Genomic DNA, 14,573 nt, shown 5'->3' on the forward strand with positions numbered 1-14,573 from the left:
TTTAATAAATATTTTTGTTTATTGACAGTATTTTTAAAATTAGAATTACGTTTTGTATTATCTAAAAAAATACGTTGAAGTCAAATCAACTTTATAATTTATTTGAGGTTAAAATATATTTTAATATATAACATCTAAAAAAATTTAATTTTCTCCTTTTAAAACTATTTAAATAATTTTTAAAACCTCTAAAGCAACTCCTAACAACCCTTCGGATAGACACGTCAACAAGAATTCATCAACACGTTAGTACTTGTTTATGTAATCAGTCAAGTCATCATTCGAGAATCAGTCAAGAACCGAAAGAGATAAAACATAGAAGTCGAAGTTTTTCTTTCACATTGGGGAGAAAAGTAGAAAAGAAGATCCAAAGAAATTATTGGGGCGAGTCTAGTCGTAGGAGACACGCGTACCAAACTAGTTCCATTATTTATTGCTGGAATACCCACGTCTTCCTCGGCAGGGCACTAAAATTTAATTTAGTGAGAAAGACAGATGGATATTGGTGCAATTACAGAAATGCTTTTGGTTTTGAAAGTGAGCCTGTTTTTTGTTATAGCGACTGCTGTTCTTGGAGTCGGCAACTCAGAACACGCTACTGCAGGGAACATTAATATTCGTCATGGTGGAAGAAAACTTGCTGAAATTCCAGCAGGTATTTGAGTAGTACATATACTGATCTTGAAATTTTTGTTAACGAGGTATTGTATGTTTTGATAAATGAGATGAGATGAGATGAGTTGAGATTAAAATTAAAATGTTGAATAAAATATTATTATAATATATTTTTTTTAATATTATTTTTATTTTAAAATATGAAAAAGTTTAATTATTTATTTTATTTTGTGTGAAAATTTTAAAAAAAATTATATAATGATCAGATGAAATTAACTATAAAAACAAATGATCGTGGAAATCACATTTCTATTCATTGAGGATAAAATGCCATTGCTCCCTATATATGCGCGTGTATTAGTTGCAATTCATTTTCCTACCTACCTAGCTTATTTATGCCTTTTATTTAAAAAATGAAATCAAAATAAGGAAATTTTTAGATGACATCCCTGGGATTTATACTTTGAAACCTAATATTTTTTTTGAATGATTTTATTTACAAGTTGACATGAAGGATACATCGCTAACACATTGAAATTTATATTAGCCACTTTAATCTGGCTGAATTTATCTGAGGAGGCCGTATATATAACAATTCTTTTTGTATAATTCTCGCTTAATTTCATTGCCAAAATTTCAAGGTTTCATCAGCATTGATTGTGGCAGCAACGAAGATTACATTGACAAGACAACGGGTATTTCGTACATGACAACAAAGGATTTATAGATACTGGAGTAACTGAGACTGCATCCCCTACTTTATCTGCAAAATACGTACAGCCGCTAAAGAACTTGAGAAGTTTTCCTGTTGGAAAAAGGAATTGTTATAGCCTGAGACCGGATCAAGGCAAAAACAATAAGTTCCTCATCAGGGCTAGATTCCTATATGGAAATTACGATGGCAAAAACCAAGATCCGGAGTTCGACCTATATCTTGGGGTCAATAAATGGAGGACAGTGAATAGCACGGCTGGAAACAACTATGAGATTATTCACCTATTCTCAACGGATTACATCGATGTGTCTTGTGGACACTGACCAAGGTGTACCCTTCATTTCAGCATTGGAACTACGACGTTTGGACAATTCCATATATCAGATCACTGCGGGCGGGGCACTTGATCTGGTTGACCGAAGGGATTTTGGTAGCACTGGACCAGTAATCGGGTGAATCAGTACCCTCATGAGCTAGAAATAGAGTGATGCTAAAAGGAAAAAAGAAGTTAGGATTTTAGGTGTGTTATTATATAATGAATACTTAAACGTACGTACGTCATGTAGTTGTTCAAGTATCTTTTTGTTCTTAGTATTTACAGTGTAAAAACATTTATGCGAATCAGGTATAGAGACGATGTATATGATCGCTACTGGTGGCCTGAACAATCTGAAAGTTTGATTCCAGTTTCCTCCGTCTCGACCATATACACCAACAGCACTGATAACGCTTATGAATTACCAGCTCAAGTGTTAAAGACAGCTTCCAAAACACAGAACGCGAGCATTGCATTAAAAGTTTCCTGGACCGCGCTAGACACACTTTCTAAATATTGTGTTTACCTTCACTTTGCTGAGATAGAGAAACTTGAACCTGGTCAGCAGAGGGAATTGACAATTGACTTGAACGGTGAGCGCAATCTCTCAGACTCTTTTAAACTTGATTATCTAAATCCACTCACAATAGTCCAAGATGATCCGCCAAATAGCGGTGGCGGGAGGCTTCACTTCTCGATAAAAGCGGCTCAAGGAACTACGATTCCTCCAATCTTCAACGCCTATGAGATAATAAGATGAGATGAGATGAGATATGAGATATATCATACAAGATGACATATGAGATGAGATGAGATGTGATATATGAGATGAGAAATGAAATATAAGATATGATATGAGAATATGAGATAAGATGATAAGATGAGATAAATGAGATATGGGATAAGATATTATATATGAGATAAGAGATGAAATATAAGATATGAGATGATATATGAGATGATATATTAGATGAGATGATAAGATGAGATAAGATGAGATATGAGATATTAGATATGAGATGAAATATGATATATGAGATATGAGAGATGGGATGAGATAAGATATAACATGAGATGAAAGATGAGAGATGAGGTGAGAGATGAGATTTGAGATATGATATGACATGACATGAGATGAATCATCAGTTATGAGAAATGAGGTGAGAGATGAGATTTGATATATGAAATGAGATGAGATATTAGATATGAGATTTTGATCTTTGTGGAGGTAGGGAAAACTTTTTTCCTTTGTTAATTTTTGGATTTTGTTTTTCCTATTTTGTTTTTAATTTTATACATTAAGGGAGCATTAGGATCAGTGTTTTAAATTTCGTACCGTACTGGTCGGTGCGATCAAAATTTTTCGTACCGGCTGGTACATGTACTATATCTGTTTCGTACCGGCCGTACCGGCCTCAATTTCGGCCTGTACCAGCCTATATTTCGGCCGGTACCGGTCGATACCGGCCGATATTTCAACCTGTGTTTTTTTTTTTTTCATTTTTTCAAATTACAAACTTATTTTTTAACCCTCAATTCATACTAGATTATTTATAATTTATATATATATATATATATGTATTTATATATAGACTATTATTTTGGAATATAATTTTTATATATATTTATATATATAATTTATTTATATATCGACTATCCCGAAACGTTATCCCGAAACGCTATCCCGAAACGGTACCGGTATTAAAATATTTTGTTCCAGTGTCTTGACCGGTACGACGTCTGGTACGGTATCCAAAACATTGATTAGGATACTGTGATGTGATGTCTCTAACAATTTATTAATGGAGTTTTTACAAAGAGATCAACATAATCAATCTTACAATCATAGGAACTAAAGTTAGGATAAAAAATACAGAGTAATTTAATTTTGAGACAAATCATATGGACCAATCAAATAAAAATGGTAAGAAAATCGTACAACATATATAAATATATATATTGATAATAACCTGAAATTAGGCATGTTCATCTTAGCCTTATTTTTTTTCCGGTCCGATCTGGAATCCGGATAATTGGGTTTATCTGAGTTCCAATTGCGGGTTTCGGCCCGGAACAACTCGGGTTGTGTACCCATATAGAAAAACCTAGGTACACCTAGTTCAGGTATCAAGTTTTAAACTCAGAACCCTTTTTTTCCCTCAATTTAAATGTTTTGATATTTCTAGCAACTAAATAGAAAGAAATCCAAAAAGAAAATGTATATTATGTTCAATAAATCATTCATTTTATATATATATATATATATTTTTTACCTTCTTCTCTATGTGTTTTTTTATTAATGATCAAGATACATGTAAGTTTTGATTAAAAAAAAAAAAAAATTAGGTGCAACCTAGAACCCGGTTCCAGATTTTTAAAAACTGATTTCAATCCATGTGCATTTATTATTTGATCATTTATAAATAGATTTTTTGACTTATAAGTTAAAAAATTGTCAAGTTCATAATTCTCTCATAAAAAATATTTAAATATGCTTATAATCCATGTGCATACTGTTACTTTTTTCTCAATATTTTCTTCCTTTTCTTTTGCAACTCCTTTCCACCGACAAAATGTCTCAGTCAATAACTAATGCAAGTCTTTCCTGTGGGGTTATGTCCCAAGCCGGCCAACGCTGGTTCGTAGCAGGACGTAGTTACTGTCCAAAAAGCACGTTAAAGTCAAATAACTTTTTAACTTATTTGAAATTAAAAAATATTTTAATATATAATATCTAAAACAATCTAATTTTATTCTTTTAAAATTATTTAAACAATTTTTAAAACCTTAAAGCAACTCCTAACAACCCCTTACAATAAACACGTCAACAAGAATTCATCAACACGTTAGTACTTATTTATATAATCAGTCAAGTCGTCATACGACAAACAGTCAAAGAACCGAAAGAGATATAACAAGGAAAATTAAAGATAGTCGAAGTCGAAGTTTTTCTTTCACATTGGTGAAAGGCAGAGAAAGAGAGAGAGAAGTAGAAAAGAAGATACCAAGAAATTATTGGGGCGATTCAAGTCGTAGGAGACAGGCGTATACCAAACTAGTTCCATTATTTATGGCTGGAGTACCCACGTCTTCCTCGGCAGGGCACTAAAATTTAATTTAGTGAGAAAGACAGATGGATATTGGTGCAATTACAAAAATGCTTTTGGTTTTGAAAGCCTGCCTCTTTTTTGTTATAGCGACTGCTGTTGTTGGCAACTCAGAACACGCTGCTGCAGGGAACATTAATATTCGTCATGGTGCAAGAAAACTTGCTGAAATTCCAGCAGGTATTTGAGTAGTACATATACTGATCTTGAAATTTTTGTTAATCTGGTCTGGATTGTTTTCACAATATAAGTTGAGCTGAGATATTTGAAGTTAAAAAATTGAATAAAATATTATTAAAATATATTTTTTAATATTATTTTTATTTTAAAAATTTTAAAAATTTGAATTATTTATTTTATTTTGTATAAAAATTTGATAAAATTGTAATAATTATATGATAAAATGAAATGAATTGAGATGAATTGTGAAAACAAAGTATCGTGAGAAATCGCATTTCTATTCATTGAGAATAAATTCATAAAATGTCATTGTTCCCTATATATGCGCGTGTATTATTTGCTTCGTTTTCCTACCTACCTAGCTTATTTATCCCTTTTATTTAAAAAATGAAATCAAAATAAGGAAATTTTTAGATGACGTCCCTGAGATATTTACTTTGAAACCTTATATTTTTTTTTTTTTTTTGAATGATTTTATTTACAAGTTGTCATGAAGGATACATCGCTAACACATTGAAATTTATATTAGCCACTTCAATCTGGCTGAATTTATCTGAGGCCGTATATATAACAATTCCTTTTGTATAATTCTCGCTTAATTTGATTGTCAAAATTTCAAGGTTTCATCAGCATTGATTGTGGCAGCAACGAAGATTACATTGAAGAGGCAACGGGTATTTCGTACGTGACAGACAAAGGATTTATAGATACTGGAGTAGCTGAAACTGCATCCCCTAATTTATCTGCAAACTACGTACAGCCGCTAAAGAACTTGAGAAGTTTTCCTCAAGGAAAAAGGAATTGTTATAGCCTGAGACCGGAACAAGGCAAAAACAATAAGTTCCTCATCAGGGCTAGATTCCTGTATGGAAATTACGATGGCAAAAACCAAGCTCCAGAGTTCGAAATATATCTTGGGATCAATAAATGGACGACAATAAAAGGCACGGATGGACATAATTATGATATTATTCACCTACTCTCAACGGATTACATCGATGTGTGTCTAGTGAACACTGGCCAAGGTGTACCCTTCATTTCAGCATTGGAACTACGACGTTTGGACAATTCCATATATCCGAGCACTGCGGGCGGGGCACTTGGAATGCATGACCGAAGGGATTTTGGTAGCACTGGACCAATAATCAGGTGAATCAGTACCCTCATGAGCTAGAAATAGAGTGATGCTAAAAAGAAAAAAAGAAGTTAGGATTTTAGGTGTTATTAGGTAATGAATACTTAAACGTACGTACGTCATGTAGTTGTTCAAGTATCATTTTGTTCTTAGTATTTACAGTGTAAAAACATTTCTGCGAATCAGGTATAGAGACGATGTATATGATCGCTTCTGGTGGCCTGAACAATCTGAAAGTTGGATTCCAGTTTCCTCCGTCTCGACCATATACACCAACAGCACTGATAACGCTTATGAATTACCACCTCAAGTGTTAAAGACGGCTTCCAAAACACAGAACGCGAGCATTGCATTAAAAGTTTCCTGGACCGCGCTAGACACACTTTCTAAATATTATGTTTACCTCCACTTTGCTGAGATAGAGAAACTTGAACCTGGCCAGCAGAGGGAATTGACAATTGACTTGAACGGTGAGCGCAATCTCTCAGACTCTTTTAAACTTGATTATCTAAAACCACTCACAATAGCCCAAGATGATCCGCCAATTAGCGGTAGTGGGACACTTTACGTCTCAATAAATGCTGCTCAAGGAACTACTATTCCTCCAATCCTCAATGCCTATGAGATTTATCTGTTAGTAGAGCTACAAAATAAACCGACTGCCCCGGAAGATGGTACGCTTTCTTTCTTCAGTACTTTTTATTTTCCTTGTCTGGATTATATATGTGCTGTGCGTATCAGCGTACACGAAATGCACCACCACTGCATCCATTTGGTGTCCCTTCATGATGGCTGCGGTGCAACTCTTCTAAGATCATGACCTTTAATTTAGTGTTTGCAACTCCTCCCATGGGAAACTTATAGCCCTGGGAGAATCACATGCAGGATTTGCACACTATTGTGGTTTTTTTTCATCTCAAGTTCTCCCTCCTCTGTCTTTCCCACTTTATGTTTCAATCATTTTCTATTAATTCTTGTTTTTCCATTAAAAACTTAAGTTACTGCTATGCTGGAGATCAAGACCCAGTACAGCGTGACTAAAAACTGGCAAGGCGATCCGTGTGCCCCAAGTGATTATTCATGGGAAGGTTTAAACTGCAGTGATGACAATCCTCCAAGGGTCATCTCATTGTGAGTGCACTTCCGAAACATTAACTTCTGTCGATGAATGCTGAAACGCTGTTCAACTATCATTTTGACCGAAACTTCAAACAGATAGTGACTCCCTGCTAATTGCATGAGTAATTTTTTTTTTTTCCTGGATTGCAACTTATCTTTGAACATTGGCAATAACTTTTCCATGTTTCATAATTGTAAGCAGGAACTTGAGCTCAAGCAACTTGACAGGGGAAATTGCAACTTCATTCTTTAAGCTCGAACTAATCCAGTCCTTGTGAGTCTTATTTGAACTGCGATAGATATTTAATTAGCATTCAGTTTCTTAACACTAGTGCTTGCCAGACACCAGCATGTTGAGCAACACAGTCTGCCAGCTTGGGATTGCCAATTGGCAGATGGACCCCTGATTGTTGTAGATATTAATAATTGGAGAGTGTATTTTCTAAGATTTGATACCAGGAACTTTTACTTGGAAGGAAATATACTTATATGCAACTCCTGTTATTTAATATTGATTTTCAAGGACAAAAAACAATTGTTTAGCTTAACTCACTAATATTCTTATACAAAATTATTCTTTCCTTTCCAGGGATTTGTCATTTAATGACTTAACTGGGCCACTGCCTGAAGTTTTGGAACAACTACCTAATTTGAAAACTCTGTAAGTTGTGGAGCTCTAATCTGGGTGTTTCAAACATGACCTTCAGGGAAGGAAATTGAAATAATATACTTAGAACAATCTTTGCAGGGATTTAAGAGGAAACAAGCTCACAGGTCCAGTTCCTGAGGCTCTTCTGGAACAGTTTAGGAATGGAAAATTGGACCTGAGGTTAGACTAGCTACCTACCTCCAATATTCTTTTTCTCTCTCTCCTTATTAATGTTAATTTCGTTTTGTTCTTCTTTTTTTTTTTTTTTTTTTTTTTTTTATTGTACATAATAAATGCTAGAAAAAGTCTATGTTCATTTCTTCACTCTAAGGAAAATTCGAACTGTAATTTTTTTTGCATGACGGACGGCACCATCTAATATATAATAACTAACTGACCCTGTCATCTTACCTTGATACAAGGGTTGATGCAAATCCGGATCTTTGTCTGTACACTCCATGTAAGGGAAAGAAGAAAAAGGAGTTTTTCATTCCAGTTCTTGCAGCGTCTATAACAGCAGTCTTGATCCTTCTCTTCATCGTCAGTGCTCTTGCTATGTATAGAAGGAAAAGAGGATCAGGTAGGTCGTTTTATATTTTCTGCTTCTGTAGCTGTTAGCACAGTTTATATAGGTGAGCTCGCATACAAAGATATAGCAGTCAATGGAAAATAAAAAAAAAAGAACACGATTACGGAAGGAAACTGCAAATGATCGATAAATGAATTACATTAGTGGAACATCATGGTAGGTGTAAGTGATGAACGCACTCATTCTACTCACCTAGTGTTTTGGTTCAATTCTCACACACTTACGTTTACGGCTACTTTTGAGAGGTCAGCAAAATGTATCCTTCTTCAGATTGGCTTCTTGATGCCCTTTATTGCTCAATGATTAAGATAATATTAAAAATAAAGACTTTCATCCTCCACCATTCATTATCCATTCACCCTAGAGTTCGACATAGCTGAGAATCTCATTATTGTCTATACTGTACAACCATGGCATCTAAATCCCCTGTTATTTTGTAAAATCAAGTAGCGCCAAACTCTTCAATAAGTGGGACACCACTTCGTACCCTCTTGAAGCTGACCTTGAAAAGGGAGATAAGACATCCTAACATAGACAAACATGAAATCCTAGACTTCTTCTAGGATTACTCACTATCAAACTATAATGCAGAAATCTAAGCTCAGCACGGCTATAACCTCACTGATTATGGGAATTGGTTGTACAAGCCTGAGGGTTAATCTGCAAGTCCACTTTAGGATAAGTGGACTCCGGATTTTTAATTATAGTAACAAGCATGAGAGATTTAAAACATAAACCAAGCACATTACAATGCAAGCCGCAAAAATATTTTTAGCAGACATGTGAATGTTTCAATTTTGATAATCTTTCTTGCTGTAGACATGGTTGCCAAATCCAAATCCAGCATCAAATCAAAGAATCGACAGTACAGCTACTCCGAGGTTGTTAAGATAACTAATAACTTCAGAACCATCATTGGCAAAGGAGGATTTGGAAACGTGTACCTGGGCAAATTGAAAGATGAAATTCAAGTTGCTGTTAAGCTTCTCTCTCCTTCATCAAACCAAGGGTACAAGGAATTTAGAGCAGAGGTTAGATAGAATGGAAGACAGAGTTTGCAATTACATGAAAGTTACAACGCCTACAATTTCACCCAACTAAACAATGGAACTCCATTTCGAAACGCAGGCACAGCTCTTAATGGTACTTCATCATGGAAACTTGGTTACTCTTGTTGGATACTGTGATGATGGCGAAAAAAAGGCGCTCATATATGAGTACATGGCTAAGGGGAATCTGCAGCAGCATTTATCAGGTACTTGCAATCTCGTTTTCAAAGGCTCCTCTCATCCTATGAGTCGCTAGCTATATGTTACCTTCATCAAATCAAAAGTACATCATAGCTTAGATACAGTCCCATCTCTGCACCTGTTTGGCTTCTAGTTAGAGCAACCACCTGACACAGTGCATATCATCTCGAATCCTTATCAAGTCATTTCACGTAAGTTTATAGAACGAGGATATTGAATCTGCATCCTTCACAAAAATCCGACAGAAATTATAAATTTCTTGCATGATTGTGAAAACCTGGGCTATTTTTTTATGACAACCAAACTGAATGAGACAAAATTGGAATGTTTTTGCTGCAGTGACAAACCCAAATGTCTTAACATGGAAGAAGCGACTTTGTATTGCAGTGGACGCAGCACACGGTTTGCAAACAAATTAACCACATAAATATTCATCTTCAGCATCTTTGAGTTTCTTTTTTCGTTTCCTTGAATAAGTCAACATTGTTTACTTGTGGATTTACAGGGTTGGAGTATCTACATAATGGTTGCAAGCCACCTATCATCCACAGAGATTTAAAACCGCCCAACATCCTACTAAACGATCAAATGCAAGCCAAGATAGCTGATTTTGGGCTTTCTAGAGCCTTTGCCAACGAAAATGATACCCATGTGTCAACCTGCCCAGCTGGCACATTTGGATACGTCGATCCGGAGTAAGTGCTTAGACCTAATGACTTCTGCATAGCTCTTTTTTTAGTATACTGTAATCCATTATCATGTCCAAAGTTCTTGTGAAATCTATAACTCTAATAGAATGTTTAGAGAATGAGATAAGATGAAAATTTTGTGAATAGTTGTGAAATAGTTTGTGAATAATAATAAAATAGTTTGAGTTATGATGTTTTATAGCATTTTGAAAAATAAGAGAAAAAAAGTTGAATAAAAATATTGTAAAGTTAAAATATCGTTAGAATATAATTTTTTAATATTATGTTTATTTTAAAATTTGAAAAAATTAAATTGTTTCTTGTATTTAGTTCGAACATTTGAAAAAATTGTAAGGATTAGTTTGAAAATGTTGTAATGATTAATTTGAAAATATTTATATTTGAATGATATTTGAAAAAAAATTTGAGATGAAATGAAATAGGATGAGATGAAAAACATTACCAAACATCCCCTAAACTTTTTCTCCAAAGTTTTGTACTACCTTAGAGCATTGGCAATGGTTAGACCATTGCTAAGTCGAAAATTTGAAAAGTTGAGGTTTTGGCTAAAGTCAAAGCTCATACAAGAAATCAAGCCTTTTCTAGCGATTTTAAAATCGTCGCAAAAAAAAACGCAGCAAATAGAGGTTATTTGCGGCGATTTTTAAGTCGTCGCTTAATTTTCGTTATGAAGTTGGGAAAATCATGGAGGGAAAATTTACAATTTACTTTTGCGGCGACATTTGTACCTTTTGCGGCGATTTCTATCGTCGCAACTATGTATGATTAACTATAGCGTCATTAAACTTCTGTCAATTAAAGCAAATCGCCGCAATATATACTATTTGCGGCGAACATTGTCGCTGTAAAAACACATGCGCCCATTTAAACTTATTAGCGACGAGTAAAAAGCGCCCATAAAGCTGATTAAAATTAAAAACCCTCTGTTAGGTTTTCCGCTCATTTCGTTCCCTCCAGCCATCTCTCCCCCTTCCCCCTTTCTCTCTGTAGTCCCTCTTCTCCCTCAAGCCTCCGCCGCGCACAGCCTGTCACCAACGGCCCCCGCACGCCTCCGTGACCTCACCTCGACGGCCACCCCCTCCTTCTCCCAGCCCCCACGCCAATCTCTTTCTGGCCTCACCTCTCTCTCTCTCTCTCTCTCTCTCTCTCTCTCGGATTTCTCTATATCGCCGTGGCTGGGGGCGCTGTTCGGCACCACCCACACATCGACGCCGTCGCCAGTCCTCCGTCGGAGCCCCTTCTCCTCTACGCCTAGCCCAACAGCCCGAGGCCCTTCCTCTCTCCTTTGCTCTATTTGCAACCCACTACCATCAAATGAGGAGGAGGCGTGGGGAATAGGGCAGATGAGACATCTGAGGCTAACCAATTTGATTGGGTATTGCTGTGATGGAGATGAGAAGCTGCTGGTTGCTGAGTACATGCCTAATGATACTCTTGCGGAGCATTTGTTTCACTGTATGTACGGTTTCTATCATCGCTATCGGAGATATTAATCTGCATTGGACTATTTATCCCAAAGTCAAAATAATAATATAATATTATATATTTTAATAATAATTTTTTAAATTTTCTTTTTTTTAGATTTTGCAAATACGCTCCATATATTAATTAATAACTTAATTTTTACTTAAAATTATTGTTTCTCAACTATATTTTTCCTCAACCTAATTATCCAACAAATACACTCCAACTAAAAGAAGAAAAAAAAAAGGGAATTGAACAATAGAATTTGGAGAATATTTTTAGATTAAAAAAAATGTTTTGGAGATGAACAGTATAACTCCAAACTTGGAGAATAGTTTGACTTTACTATAGTTCAAAAGTGAAGCATTGGAGTTTAGACCACTTTAGTAAATGTTAGGCAAAATTTGACTAGGCATTGGCCTATGGCTACTGCTCTAACAGGGTTGTTTGGAAATAGTTCTATCCTAAAATTTTCATCTCATCTCCTTTCCAAGTATATTTTAAGTACAAACATTTTCAAACTAATCATTACAAATTTTCCAAACTTTCAAATAAAAAATAAAAACAATTCAACTTTTTCACATCTCCAAATAAAAATAATATTATAAAACTATATTCTAACAATATTTTAATTTTATAGTATTTTTTATTCAACTTTTTCTCTTTCCTTTCCCAAAACTTAAAAAATACTAAACTCAAACTATCTCACTGCTATTCACGGACTATCTTAATACTATTTACAAAATTCTCTTCTCATCTCACTCTCCAATCATACCAAATATGTTTTGCCCTTGAGGATCGCCACACGGAATCCCATGTTCCCAATGCATCCAAAATCTCCAAAACTTATTTCCCACTCTTAATTCAATGTGCAAAGAATGCTAAAATATGTGGTTTTTACAAGTACACCCTATTAGAAACTGGACATGCCTTACTTTATTCACTAGTGCGAGTTGTATAATTGCTGTTCAAATGATCCTCATCTGTGTCCTACTTGCAGATTTGCAGCATCTGGGAACTTCAGAAAGGAAAGTGACGTCTATAGCTTTGGGATTATTTTGTTTGAGCTTATAACTGGTCGCCCTGCAATAATAAGAGGACCTATGCAAAACGATCACATACTTGACTGGGTTTATCCTTTGATTGAAATGGCAGATATCCAAAACATTGTTGATCCAAGACTAGAAGGAGAATTCAGCACCACTTCTGCCTGGAAAGTTGTGGAAATAGCCATGTCGTGCGCACTACCAGTTGCAATCCAAAGGCCAGACATGAGTCAGGTATTGGTAGAATTAAAGGAATGTTTGGCTCTGATAATGACTCATGGGAGAAGTCAATTGATGGCAACTGAGTGCATAACTTCAAGCATGCCACACAACACTTTCCATTTGGAGCTAGAATCAGAATTTGCTCCTGTCGCTAGATAGTTACTAAACAAACTTTGCTCAAAAGTTCCTTGTATGCAATATGACAAAGTCTGTTTGAAGACCTTATTATATCCTTGTTTCATGTGACTATCTATTCTTCAATCGAGTATGAGAGCGAATACTATTATGCATTTCAACAACTTTCTAGGTTCTATTGGACTTATAAAGTACAATTATTACTAGTCTGTATTCTGGATGTGCTAACAGTTTTTTAACCCATTTTTTGTATCTAAAACATTGTTTGAAAAGACTTCTGTTACAGACACAGAAATTTCACATAGGGAGCTCACAGATATAATAATGGATGTCTGCTCACAAGCCTTGCCGTTAATTAATGATAGCTAAAATTATTGTCACATAGAATGAATAATCACCATCTCTACAGCATTTCAGGCTTCCAAAGTGGGAAAAAGAAAGTAACGCCGGTTGTAGAATGAAGAAAATGTGAAACTTTTACAATCCTTTAAAAATAATTGTTGCTTTTTTTTTCTATATATTATCATGAAAACAAATAAATTTATTTCTAGGAGTTGATTCCTGAGAAAAAACCAATAAACACCGTTTGGAAAGTGAGAAAAGCATGTGCAGGTCTTTCTTAATTTCTCACCAGCCAAACAGTTGAAGTAATTTTTGCATGCACATGATGAAGACAGGGTTATCAATTCCAACCCTGCACTAGTCTATCCCTATCTTACAGCGGAATATATGAAAAGTCTGGACGTGTTTAGTGCCTTTTTGCAGTAATGTATAATTAATTGTTCGTCTATATCTTATAAATTATAACACTTGCATCCGTATGAATTTCGGAATTTGTTGAACGTAAGAATTAGACTAAACTTAGGAGAAGTAGATTTTCTTTATTTCTAGCACGAGCCTTCTCCCAAATCATGAATGCATCTCTCTCGAGGAGTGGCGGTTCGGTGAACGGCGATGGCGACGTGCAGTCGTTACATTTAATGGAGGCCTAGGGCTTAACTTTTGGCGTTGGACCCTAATACTATCTTTGCAGGGATTTGAGAGGGAACAAGTTCATAGGTTCAATTCCTGAGGCTCTTTGGAACAGTCTAGAAATGGAAAATTAGACCTAAGATTAGGTTATCTTCCTACCTCCAATATTTTTTTTTCTCTATTTCCTTATTAATGTTAATTCCACTTTATCCTTGATATACAAGCCTTCAATAATGTAGTGAAAAAAAAATTAGGGAAATCAAAAGAATGATCATGAAAGAAAACTGTGCGACTGATGATAATTGAATTGCACTCATGGAACTCTCCAGTAGGTGAAAGTGATAAAGTG

General features: G+C 35.2%; 1 protein-coding gene across 1 annotated transcript; it reads left to right on the forward strand.

The window, feature by feature from the left end:
• The first annotated feature begins 469 nt into the window (after nt 1–469).
• On the forward strand, nt 470–13,480 carry LOC121257999 (putative leucine-rich repeat receptor-like serine/threonine-protein kinase At2g19230). Its single transcript, XM_041159314.1, has 13 exons — nt 470–652; nt 5,554–6,082; nt 6,255–6,742; nt 7,067–7,199; nt 7,390–7,461; nt 7,777–7,848; nt 7,936–8,016; nt 8,259–8,416; nt 9,245–9,456; nt 9,554–9,680; nt 10,015–10,077; nt 10,181–10,370; nt 12,850–13,480. Exons 1-13 carry the CDS (start codon nt 496–498, stop codon nt 13,274–13,276), a joined length of 2,709 nt encoding a protein of 902 aa, XP_041015248.1. The 5' UTR covers nt 470–495; the 3' UTR covers nt 13,277–13,480.
• The last annotated feature ends 1,093 nt before the right edge of the window (nt 13,481–14,573 follow it).

This window comes from Juglans microcarpa x Juglans regia, chromosome 1D, assembly GCF_004785595.1.
Source record: "Juglans microcarpa x Juglans regia isolate MS1-56 chromosome 1D, Jm3101_v1.0, whole genome shotgun sequence".
NCBI lineage: Eukaryota > Viridiplantae > Streptophyta > Magnoliopsida > Fagales > Juglandaceae > Juglans > Juglans microcarpa x Juglans regia.